The 12427-nt window shown below is 35.8% G+C and overlaps 1 protein-coding gene across 1 annotated transcript; it reads right to left on the reverse strand.

Annotated features, from left to right (window-relative positions):
• Positions 1 to 61: 61 nt before the first annotated feature.
• On the reverse strand, positions 62 to 12159 carry LRRC42 (leucine rich repeat containing 42). The gene is made up of 8 exons (XM_014055557.2): positions 11951 to 12159; positions 10901 to 11391; positions 9336 to 9467; positions 6231 to 6349; positions 2786 to 2874; positions 2026 to 2139; positions 1194 to 1278; positions 62 to 822 (listed from the first exon to the last, which is right to left on the reverse strand). The coding sequence occupies exons 2-8, from the start codon at positions 11374 to 11376 to the stop codon at positions 569 to 571; spliced, it is 1269 nt and encodes a 422-aa protein (XP_013911032.2). The 5' UTR covers positions 11377 to 11391; positions 11951 to 12159; the 3' UTR covers positions 62 to 568.
• Positions 12160 to 12427: the final 268 nt, after the last annotated feature.

A 12427-nucleotide genomic window follows, 5' to 3' on the forward strand; every position in this document is an offset into this window, starting at 1 on the left:
CTTCATGTATTTGGATGTGCTTGGCCTGGCCAGGACAATTTGTAATGTGGAAAGGTTAAACTTAGTTGGCGAGCTCCGAATTTTAAAACCTGAAACTGCACATGCAGTCTTGTATTACTTCCCCCCCCCAAAAAAAGTACAAATATATATTTTTGAACATCACAATTTACATAAACAGTTCAACCATAACACTTTTCAACCCTTTTGTTTACTGTATCATATTTAATTTCTTGTGGCTAAGTCTTGCCCTGTTTCTTCAGATACAACACACAAGAATGACTTGCATGAATTAAGACGTCCAACAAAAATCAACACTAGGGGAAAAAATGAATCATAGCTAGTATCATTTCCATCAGTTTCTCAGTGAATTCTCCTTATGTTTACCCAAACATGGTAAAGTGTTCATTTATTGTATGTATAGAAGTATAGCAAGTGTTTCATTTTCTTTACAGTGGTTTAAAGTTGATTTCTTTCCAGTCCATCAACTGCAAAAATAGAATGCACCATTTATTTTCCAAGAGAGACAAAGCTGAACATCAGCCAATTAAGTTTGAAATGTTCACTTTATTCAATAAGAGTTTAGCAGGTCCCATTCTGTCTGTGAAAAGCTAAAGAGTTCTGATTGAAGGGGGTGTTTTTTCTGCTCCGCTGCAGTTCTCCTTCTCTTTGGGAATTCTTCAATCATTTCCATGTCTCTTTGTGGTAAGAGATTATCTGATGTCTCTGTTCTTTCTTTGTAGAACTGCAAGTTCTCAGAATTTTCTCTTTGCTTTCCCTCTAACAGTGATTCTGGAGGTCCTTGTGCTCTGGGTCTTTTTCCATCTGCAAACAACAACAACAACAACAACAAACCCCTCATGAAGTGGTCACAACTGCATTGTTATGTTGTTATGTTTGGGCTAGCAGCATCAAGAAAAGAATATTAACTTATATAGATAAGGCATTTTGAAGGCTTCCAAAATGTTCAAAGGATTACTGCTTTTAATTCTTCTAGTCATTTTAAATGAAGCCTGAGGAAAGGGGGAATCTTATTTCATAAGGAGAGCAGTTTTTAAAAATCCATTTCAAGTTAACTGTTACCATCTGTTTCTGTACAAACCCTTTAGCTCACAGCTTCAGTGAGCAAAAATATACCTCGCTTTTTTAAAAAGTAGTTTTAGATTGGAAACAACTGCCTTTATTGAATTACTTACAGAAATGTTGAGCTGCTAGTCTAGATTTTATACTTTCTTTGGAGTTAACTACTTCTAGGACTGTATGTTTCCACTGCAAGATAACCTGAAAAAGTTAATTTCAATAGTGAGTACACTGATTTCTGTATGACAATCAATCTAAATGCAAAATATATTACTTAATTGTGTATAAATTATGATACTTAGGATGAACAAGTGTCATTAATGTCAAAACTAAGTGATAGCTAACTGAATTGAAAGAATATGCATTATAATCTCTGTAATAACTATCCTTTACAGTCTTAAACCAAAAATAATAATTCATTTAAAAATACATTTTTTGTTAAATAATCATTCTAAACCTCTCTCAAAGAAGGGCACTAAAATTAATTATATATTATATTACATAATACTTGTAATAGTATACAAAACTATAATTAATATTGGTAGAATATACAGTTATATATATATATATATATAAAACTTTAATGCATCTAAATAACAGAATATTAAGAATGTATTGTATAATTTTTATGCTAAAATAATGTATAAAAACTGAGAAAATGGAACAACATTTAATAACATGTCAAAGGACTGAGCTAGTTCTATATTAATATATTATGTATGTTTCTCCAAATGTTACTCATTTAAATATTTTTTGATTATATAAGCAAAGGTACATTTTTGCACTTCATCATATCTTCTTGTACTTATACTTTATGAGTAAAATATTCAAGCATTAAAAAAGAAAATATGTCTTTGTTATTGATGTCTGACATTTTAAAAATATTCAGACCCACAAATTCATCCTTTTATTATTATTAAAAATGGATATTAGTAATTTAGGAAGTACCTGCTCTGCCCATCCTTCTGTTTTGCAGCTGCTATGATCAAATTCTTTCAAAGGGATCTTTGAGTGGACTAGTTCTATGAGCATCTGGATTTGATCAATGACTTCTTTTGTGACCTAGCAATAAAGAGAAACCAAATTAGATTGGCTATGTTCGTGTCATATACAATGATGTCTAATGGTTTGGCTTTTCAAAATGTTTAAATTCAGCCTTTTTGTTTGTAAACAATGCTTTGTAGCTTAGTGCAATGAGGTGACCACACTGACTTCATTTATTTATTTTTACTGATTGAAAGAATGCCTAGCTCCAGATGATTCTGGGTGCAAACAAATGATATATATCTAGAGGAACTCAGTAAAACAAAACAAAGTCATAGCAAGCAAAATCTTACAGGGGCTTTCACGCTACTCTGTCCCAAGACCTAGAAACAAGGATTTCACCACCTCATGGAGTATAATCAGGGTGGAATATCATTCCAGAGGGCACGTACCATGAGGAGCCCCCAACGGAAGACACTGTTTTACAGAAAGGACTCAAAGCACACTGATTCTGCCAGATCTTATCAGCATGTTTTCTGGCAACATTTAAAACAAATCATGGCTTAAGATTAATATGTGAATCCACCCATTCTATAAAACAAAGAAGTCAATGACAAGACTTATGACAAAACAGAAATGTTGACCTTTTTTATATGTGTGAATGTATGGTGTGTAAATATACATGTGCCTAAATCTAGATGTTAAAGTAAACACTTCTTTTTACCCTGAGGCCAGTTCCAGAGAGATCCAAATAGTTCAATTTCTTGAAAGGACGCAGACACCGAACTCCTTTATTTGTGATTCCTGGATTATCTATATAAAAAAACAATACCACATTAAAATTATACCTGTTATATACTCTAAAGCAATGGTTCCCAACCTTCCCAATGCTGCAACCCTTTAATACAGTTCTACATGTTGTGGTGACCCCCAACCATAAAATTGGTGTCTCGGTTCCTAAGACCATCGAAAATATGTGTTTTCAGATGGTCTTAGGCGACCCCTATGAAAGGGTCGTTCGACCCCGAAAGGAGTCCCGGCCCACGGGTTGAGAACCACTGCTCTAAAGGGTGTACAAGATAAAGTACCGTATTTTTCAGAGTATAAGACGAACCTTTTTCCCTCAAAAAAGAGGGTGAAAATCTGGGTGCATCTTATACACTGAATACAGCATTTTTGGCCTACCAAAACCCTGCCCCCTTTGCAAAAACGAACCTGCAGAGGGTTTTGGAGGCTTGTAGAGTGCTCCTGCCCACTCCAAAAAACAGTCCTTTTTTTTTTTTTTTTTGCTCTCCCCAGCCCTCAGGAGCACAAAGCTCTGCATGCCCTTTTTTTTCTTTTTGCAAAAAATGAGGTGTGCAGAGAGTTTGGGAGGCCTGCAGAGTGCAAAAAAATGTTTTTTAATTTACCTCTTCAAAATCATGGTGTGTCTTATTCGGTGTGTCTAATAGTCCAAAAAATACGGTAAGACAAAACTACCTAAATGTTTCTTAACTTGACACTTGTTAGAAATACTAAACAATACGCCAATTAAGCTATTATTGTTACTTAACTGAAAGGGGTTCAGAAAGCTTCACTTCCTTGCCAAAAAGGACTACATTTTAACAAGTATGGTTACATTAAGAGGCATTTTAGGAATTACAAGAAAATGTGAACTAGCAAACCATGGATTGCCAAACATAGGAGCAATAAGATTGAGTAGGATAGGTGCCCTATAGATCCCATCTTTCAAGCATTGTCATGATCAAGGCTTATGAAATGATATCTTCTTGACTGCAGCTCCTCTTCTTTGAAATACTATCTCTTGTGGTTAAATTAGCCTTTATTTTGTTATATTTTAGGAAAGCCATAAAATCTAACATTTTTAGAAAGACTTGGAAGGGGATCTGTGTGTTATTGTTCTGGGTGGGTTTAAGATCTATGTAATATTGTTTGTGCTATGGAAATTATTAATTTGTTATACAGTCTTATTGTTTTAATATTCTTATTGTAAGAAAGGAATATAAACCACTCGGAGTCCTGTTGGATTAGACTGGCATCTAATTCTGATACAAAACCTGAGAAATATCAAATTTCAGGACAGGCATTTGCACCTTTTCTTTCCCACAAGTAGTCCTCAAATTACGACCACAATTGAGCCCAACATTTATGTTGCTATTGGAGACATTTATTAAGTGAACTTTGCTCCTTTTTTTGTCCTTTCTTGTCACAGTTGTTAAGCAAATATTGTAATGGTTAAGTTAATAACACCGTCGTTGAGTGAATCTGACTTTCCCATTGACTTTGGTTGCCAGGCTACAAAAGGTGATCATATGACCCTGGGGCACTGTGACCATCATAAATATGAGTCGGTTGTCAAGCATCTGAATTTTGATCACGTGACCATGGGGATGATACAGCAATCCTAAGTATGAAAAATGGCCATGTCATTTTTTTAGTGTCGTTGTTACTTTGAATGGTCACTAAACAAACAGTTGTAAATCAAGGATTACCTGTATATGAATAAAGATTAGGTATTTGCTATCAAATACTCCTGTTCCACAAAACTCCAGAAAACCTGGATATTGTGCCATCTTGTTTGCTGTATTCAAACTAGGAACCATTTGCTCAAGGAAGTTAGGAACATATAAGCTTAATAGGCTAAATTAAATTAATAACAAATCATTTATTTAACTTGACCACTGAAGTCTTTCAGCAATGTACAGCAGAACACAAAGACGAAATTAAAATTAAAAATAGTAAAAATCTAGGATTTAAACTCTGTTTAAAATAATGTCTTCATTTTGTTAAACGATCAATTTGGCAGTGAATGAATTCTAAAGAAGTAGAACAGCTTCAGAGAAAGATTAACTATGAGCCATTTACAAGATAACCTTGAGAAACCATAAGCAAATCGCCTTAATTAACTAAGAGGATCAAATAGAAAGGGATATATACTCATATAAGCCGAACATATCCCAATGAGACTATAAAGTTGAATTACTAGTCCTTTGCCTGGAAACAAATTGGCAGCCAGTATAATGATGTTATCATATGCATAATGGGAAGTCTTTGACCAAGCCATATGCTGTATTTAAATTTCTAAACAAGACATAAAGACATTCCCATGGGAGGGTATTTAGATTAGTCAAGGTGGAGCTAGAAGAATGCACAGGAAAAGGGTCAGAAAAAAAGGTAGATCCGGATGCACACCCCACACTGTGTTTCTGCTTCTTTTGGAAGTGTCATTTTGTTCAGTACAGGGAAATCTCTCTTGCCTACATTCAGTTTCAATTTATTATATATTTTCTAGCGTTAGATAGTAGATTTTGATCCAACACCAGATTACCCTTAACTAATCCATTACCTGAATTCAAATGAGCTATGCCAATTATCTAAGGTGATACAAAGAAATAGATTTTAAATCATCACATGCAGATAATATCCAACATCAGATTATCTGATAATGCCCCTCAACAGTTCATATAAATATTGAAAACCACCAGTGATTGCTATTATGAAACCAACTATTTCCAAACAACACTACCTCAAAGTTTATCTGGAAGAGAACTGGAACAACTAAAGAAAATTGAGATTTAAATAAAAACACACCCAAAGAACTTGAAGTCTTTTGAGTAACCTTCCAAAGTATTCGAATAATCTATTGAGTCTTGATGCTATTCATTTCAAACATGAAGGAGAACATTGCTGATTTTGTAGCAAAAAATAGTAACTTGTTTCTCAAAGTTCAGTTAAGGACAGGAAGGTACAGGCAGTCCTTGACTTACAACAATTGAGCCCAAATTTTCTGTTGTTAAGCAAGACAGTTGCTGAATTTTGCACCATTTTATCACCTTTCCTGCCACAGTTGTTAAGTGAATCACTGCAGCTTTGAAGTTAATAACAGGATTGTTAAGTGAATTTGGCTTCCCTACTGTCTTTGCTTGTTAAAAGATCGCAAAAAGTGATCCCGTGACCCAGGGACACTGCAATTGTCATAAATACTTGCCAGTTGCCAAGCATCTGAATTTTGCTCACATGACCAATGAAATGCTGCAATGGCCCTAAGGGTAAGAAATGGTCATAAGTCACTTTTTTCAGTGTCCTTGTAACTTCAAATGGTCACTTAATGAATAGTTGCTAGTTGAGGACTATCTGTAATCTGCTCTCTAATCTTAATTTATACTTACAAGACAAATCCAATACTGAGAGATTTTCAAGTCCTCTTTTCATCACTCGAACTCGTGCTGTCATTCTGCGAAGCCCAATATCTGATAAGCAGTTATCTTTCAGGAGAAGGTGAGTTAGACTGAAGTAAAATGTAAAAATTGCAGTTTTTACAGAAATACCTGGAGTAAAATTAATTGTTAAAAAGCATTTCCTGAAAAGTATCAATTATTGTTTCAGGTTTCCTCTCTCATTTTAAGACCAGCGTGAACTTTTTATGTAATCACAATGCGTGACCCGTCAAAAGCGCGGACGGCAAAAGCGCGATCGACAAAATCGCGCCTTTGACGTCATCACAGCGCGACGAAAAAGATCGAAAAATTCAAATAAAAATTAATAAAAATTAAATTAAAGCAAGCCGATTCACATAAAGGTAAGGGTTAGGGTTAGGGTTAGGGTTAGGGTAAGGGTAAGGGTTCGGGTTAGCTTTAGAGCGTTAGCGTTAGCGTTAGGGTTAGGATAAGGGTTAGCGTTACGTTTTTCGTTACTTTAACGGTTAGGTTTAGGGTTAGGTTTAGGGTTAGGTTAAGAGTTAGGGTTAGGGTTAGGTTTAGGGTTAGGTTTGGGGGGGTTAGGGGAAGGTTTTAGCTTTATTTTTACATTTTTTCGATCTTTTTCGTCGCGCTGTGATGACGTCACAGCGCGCTTTTGTCGAGCGCGATTTTGTCCTACGCGCTTTTGTGGTGGAACCATCACAATGATCATACATTAATAATATTCACAAAAAGAAAATGTTCTTCAGAAAACACATTTTAATACCTTAAAGTTTATTTGTTTCAGAAGTGTATATAATAAACCTGGTTAATTTATTGGGTTAGATTTATTTAATCTAACCCAATTTGTTGTATATGTCTAAAATTGCAAATTTGAAAAAACTTCAAAGAACTGTAAATTAAATAGGTATGACACTATTAATCCAAACTTATGATTTAATTATTTAAACAGGGCTGTAAAAAGCATTTAAAAGAAATGGTCTTTTTGTATCACATGGGTTATAGTACACGTATGACATCGGCATGAAAAAAGTACCTTTCTTTCTTTGAAATATTTAAGCAGTCACATCCTTTTAAGACTCTCTGCTTCAAAAACTGTCCTCAGTTCATGTGCTATACACATACATGTGCATGTCCAGGTAACATTTCTGCATGGGCTATTAGTGAAGAAGTTGGTGAACATGTCTATAGAAACAGCTGTTGTTTGAACTATAGACCAGATTTAGATACTGCACTAAATTATGTTTTGATTAATCTGGTATGTGGAGTAACCTGTAATTGCTGAATTGATACAATATCCCAAATCATAACTCAAACAGCAGTTTCATTACCGCTCAGTAGGAGCTCTATCATCCATCCATCCATCCATCCATCCATCCATCCATCCATCCATCCATCCATCCATCTATCTATCTATCTATCTATCTATCTATCTATCATCTATTTACAGAGAGATACCAGTCATCTCCCAGCCCTCAAATTTTAAGAGGGTGTACCTCTGTGGCACATGGAGCTGCATCAGTGGGCACGCAAGCCATAGGTATCATGGGTACACCCTCTTAAAATTTCAGAGCTGGGAGATGGAAAGCCTCTGGAGCCTGGGGAGGGTGAAAAACAGAGCTACCGGGCCCACCAGAAGTCAGGAAATGGGCTATTTCTAGCCTCCAGAGGGCCTCCAGGGTGGTGGGGGAGGCCATTTTCACCCTCCTCAGGCTCCAAAAGGGGGCACAGCGCGGAGAACATTAAATTATGGGTGTGGGCACCTGCACATGCGTGTGTGTGTGTGCTTTTGGCACCCAAGGGGAAAAAAGGTTTGCCATCACTGGGGTGTACAGTAAATTCACATGCTATATGATGCTAAACTGTAATGAAACCTGTTTGATTAATGATTTGGGATATTGTATCAATTCAGCAAACACACACACACACAGCAATATTGTATCAATTCAGCAAACACGTAGGCGCACACATATTTTATCTGGTTTTTCTCCTTAATCTATCTATTCTTGTAAAACCAGAAAAATTTAAGTACTTCCTCCTATGGAAGGAAGTGTCTATAGAGATTTTCAATCAACCAGTTAGAATTAAAGAAGCTTCTTGGATGAAAAGCAAAGGGAAAACAATCAAGAAAGTCTAGTTGCCTTTTGGGAAAAGCATCTTTGATTCTTCCTTCTACATTTTTTTCTGCCATGAAGTGCATCCTTGAGAAAGAAGAAAGCACTTATTTATAATGACCTGTATAGAGAGGTAATATACAGTCATAGTTCTCGACTTACAACCAGAAATGAGCCCAAAATTTATGTTGCTAAGCAAGAAGTTGTTAAGTGAGTTTTGCTCCATTTTATTTTTCTTACCACACTTGCTAAGTGAATCATTGCTAAGTGAATCATTGCAGTTGTTAAGCTAGTAACACGGTTGGTCAGTGAATCTGGCCTCTACATTGACTTTGTTTTTCAGAAGGTTGCAAAAGGGGATCGCGTGACTTTGGGACACTGCAACTGCCATAAATACGAACCAGTTGGCAAGTGTCCAAATTTGGATCATGTAACCATGGGGATGCTGCAATGGTCACTAAGTGTGAAAAGCAGTCAAAAGTCACTTGTTTCTGTGCTGTTGTAACTTTGATCAGTCACTAAATGAATGGTTGTAAGAAAGACCCAGAATCAAATCTAGCATGACCCTTAGAAACTCTGTGGGTCAGTGGCTCTGTCTCTCTCTCTCAGCCTAATCTACTTCACACGGTTGTCACTTCGACGAAAAACAGAGGAGAAAGAAGGGCTATGCATGCCACTTTAAATTCCTGAATGGAAAATGAGATATAAATCTAACAAATAAATAAATAGTGGCATTTAGCATGTTCTTTTAGCTAGCACATACAAAATCAACCATTTGAATAAAAATTTTCCAACAAGTGAAATATGTAATAATGTATTCCATTTGTAAGATATGTAACAGGTAAATGAATTTCAGGCTTGTTATAATTAAATCTGGAACTGATTTCAGTTGCCCTAGTTCTTTGAGCAATAAACAAACAAATGAGAATGCTACTTTCTCTCACAATTATTATTACTGTACCTGGACAGACTTTCATTGGTGACATGCTCTAGCAGCTCATGGTCATCTCCAAGTTTACAACAGGACAAATCCAAATATGTCAGACCTTGGAAAGATTTAATTTCTTCAAGTTTTTCAGAGATAATTAGAGAACTGTAAAGAATAAAAACAAAAATGTAAACTTAGCGTTGTATTGGGCACTGTCTTCTATTGCTGAAAATTTAATACTACTAATCATCTTTACAAACAAGATTATTTTCTACAATATTTTGTTTGGTTTGGAAAGTAGTTTGGGCCTCATATGTTTTGGGAAAAGCAACAACAGATTTTGTTAATGCCCAGCCTAAGCCACTTCTAATTATGCTCAATTCCATTTCAATATAGTATTGAAAAGAAGTCATGGAGAAATGTGATAGTAAAATCATACAATACAGTCAGGATCTCAGAAGTAATCTGTCTAACTTCCTGTTTATGCTTGTTCTATTAAAGCAAGGATTATGCTTATTATTTAAAGCACAACTACCATAATACCAATTTTCTTTCATTTACAATTTACAAAGCATCTCAACAAAAGGCAAATTTGATGAAGGTACAGCTGGGATCAAAATAGTTAGGTGCAAAACTGCAAGGAGTAAGCCTTAATTCATTTTCTTTAGATGTCAATACAGTTTATTTTCAGTTGACTCTGTTTAAGAAGGTTGTAAGTATTCCTTTGCATTTAAAATCTACAGTAATACTATAGAAAATAGGATATTTTTTTGGGGGGTGCAGATACATCAACTTCTATAATTCTCAATAAGCATGAAGTCTTAACACATTTCTGGGGTAAATTAAGTTGAAGAAGGCTACCCTGTATCTTTTGTAAACTTATTTATACGTTTACAACATTATTTCTCATATAAAACAGACACTACAGCAGCACAATTTTAAAAACTAATGATAAAATAATAAGATTATCTTATAAATATCAAGCCAGTATGATGGGATTCGAACCTGTGCTGTATTACATCTTAGGCAGATGTCTTAACCATTAAGCCACAGGTCCTCCTCCTTATCAGCTGAAGCCAGGGAAGTAGGTATATATTTAGTGTCACAATGCCTGGTATGCCCCAATTATGGGAGGAAGCTAACTGCTTCCATTATCTGTCTATCAGCTTGTCACAAGAGACCATCACGACAGAAACCCAATATTTTTTTTACTGTTGCCTTTGTTACATTTGTGTTGTATTTGTGCTGATAAATAAATAAAGGGAGACTAGTATAGATCTATTTCAAGCTATTTAGCTCTCATCAGCTAGCCATACTCTTACTGGGATTCGAACCTGTGCTGTATTACATCTTAGGCAGATATCTTAACCATTAAGCCATATATATATATATGTGTGTGTGTGTGTGTGTGTGTTTTATTTGTGCTGATAAATAAAGGGAGACTAGTATAGATCTATTTCTATTTTTGTGACTATATATATATATATATATATATATATATATATATATATATATATATATATATATATATATATATATATATATATAATTTCATTAGCGTACAAATATACTACTATTAGCAAACAGTATGCGCTTACCCATTTCTCAAGCATAGTTTCTGAAGCACTAAGCATCCATAAGCATTAGTGAAGGTCTGCAAAGCACAAAGCCCTGTTTTTGATTCCATGAATTTCTGCCTGGCATCTGCAGCATAGAAAAGCTTTTCTGCTATCTGTTCTGGAAAGTCATTCAGTGAATCAACATGATTAATATTGTCAGCAATATAGCTCAGGACTAGGCTGAAGAGAGACTTGGAAGAATAACGAAGACTTCCCTCCTTTGTATAAGTAAAGATAAAATGATCTGTCCTTCCATTGTCATTTTCCTTGTTGACACAAAGCTCAACCGAGAATTCTTTGGAGAACAATCTTGAAGGCCTTGAATTTGGAGTATAATTGATTCCTCTTCCTGCAGCTTGATTTATCATAAATAGCTGACCATTCTCTCGAACGTATATAGGTTCTCCTTCTGGTTCTCCTTCTGGAACATTTTCGGCACCAAGATAGCATGACATCCTGCTTTCAGATTTCTGGAAGAAAAAGTCAAAATGAACAAAGTAAAGTATTAAAGAAGCGGAGTAAATTTCCAAAAGTTATTTCATTTTTGGCTTTTTTCACTTATGCAAAGTATTTTTATACATAAATATGTTAATCTTAAACACCCAAGCTGAAGGAGCTTCCCAAAAGCATAGAGATAATTGTATGCCATTATGTCCTTGCAGAAGACAAAAAAAAAAAATCCATTAACAGCTGTCCTCATTTTAAAATCATAATCTTAAAGCAGTATTTCTCAATCCTGCAATTTTAAGATGTGTGGACTTCAATTCCCAGAATTCCACAGACAGCTTAATTGCTTGCTTGCTGTCTGTGGAATTCTGGGAGTTGAAGTCCACACATCTTAAAAGTTGCCAAGCTTGACAAACACTAGTCTATAAAACAAGATGAATCCAATCCATGAAGAAATGAATATACCTGTTGTCCAGAGGAATTTCTGAATACGCTTACAGCGAATTTGTATGACTACAAAGGAGCAGTTAAGCTTCATTTATTGCCAGCATTTTATTTAACCAGCAAATCCTTTCAACTTACATGCAATATAGCCAGGGTTTGTTTCGATTTCAGCAGGGGAACATTGGAAAGAACCGGCACAGCAGACTATCCAAATCCACTATGAGGTGCGCAGGTGGGGAATCCACCGCCCCAATCCGGCGCCTCCCCACGAGGGAGGTTTGTGTGAAACCACCCCAGAAAATACAAAAATGTAAAAGAAGAATCACTTGCCCCCACTTTAGACCGCGAGATTAGCGACTGAAAAAAAGCAATGCGCATGCGTGCCTGGGCGGAGACCCTAGAGATGAAAATGTAGAGCCGTTTTCCGAGAACGAGAGCTCTTTTTGTTTCTTTGTGTGTGTGTGTGTGAGAGAGAGAGAGGGAGAGAGAGAGAGAGAGAGAGAGAGAGAGAGAGAGAGAGAGAGAGAGAGAGAATTTAATTTCCCAGTCCGTGTGGTTGAACGCCTTTGAGTGTTCACGTACCACACTTTGAAGGGCATCACATCGCCATACCCT

The sequence above is a fragment of the Thamnophis sirtalis genome, unplaced genomic scaffold, assembly GCF_051295495.1.
Source record: "Thamnophis sirtalis isolate CommonGarterSnake01/CBP01778 unplaced genomic scaffold, rThaSir2_p1.2 scaffold_7, whole genome shotgun sequence".
Taxonomy (NCBI): Eukaryota; Metazoa; Chordata; class Lepidosauria; order Squamata; family Natricidae; genus Thamnophis; species Thamnophis sirtalis.

What these genes read in the sequence shown, in the direction of transcription:
- LRRC42 (XM_014055557.2), bottom strand. Translation starts at nt 11,376, where the DNA reads ATGTCATGCTATCTTGGTGCCGAAAATGTTCCAGAAGGAGAACCAGAA. An exon ending in CTCAGTATTGGATTTGTCTT is followed by an intron (nt 2,875 to 6,230) that starts GTAAGTATAAAT and finishes TTTTTTATATAG; the next exon opens with ATAATCCAGGAATCACAAAT. An exon ending in ACTAGCAGCTCAACATTTCT is followed by an intron (nt 823 to 1,193) that starts GTAAGTAATTCA and finishes TGTTGTTTGCAG; the next exon opens with ATGGAAAAAGACCCAGAGCA.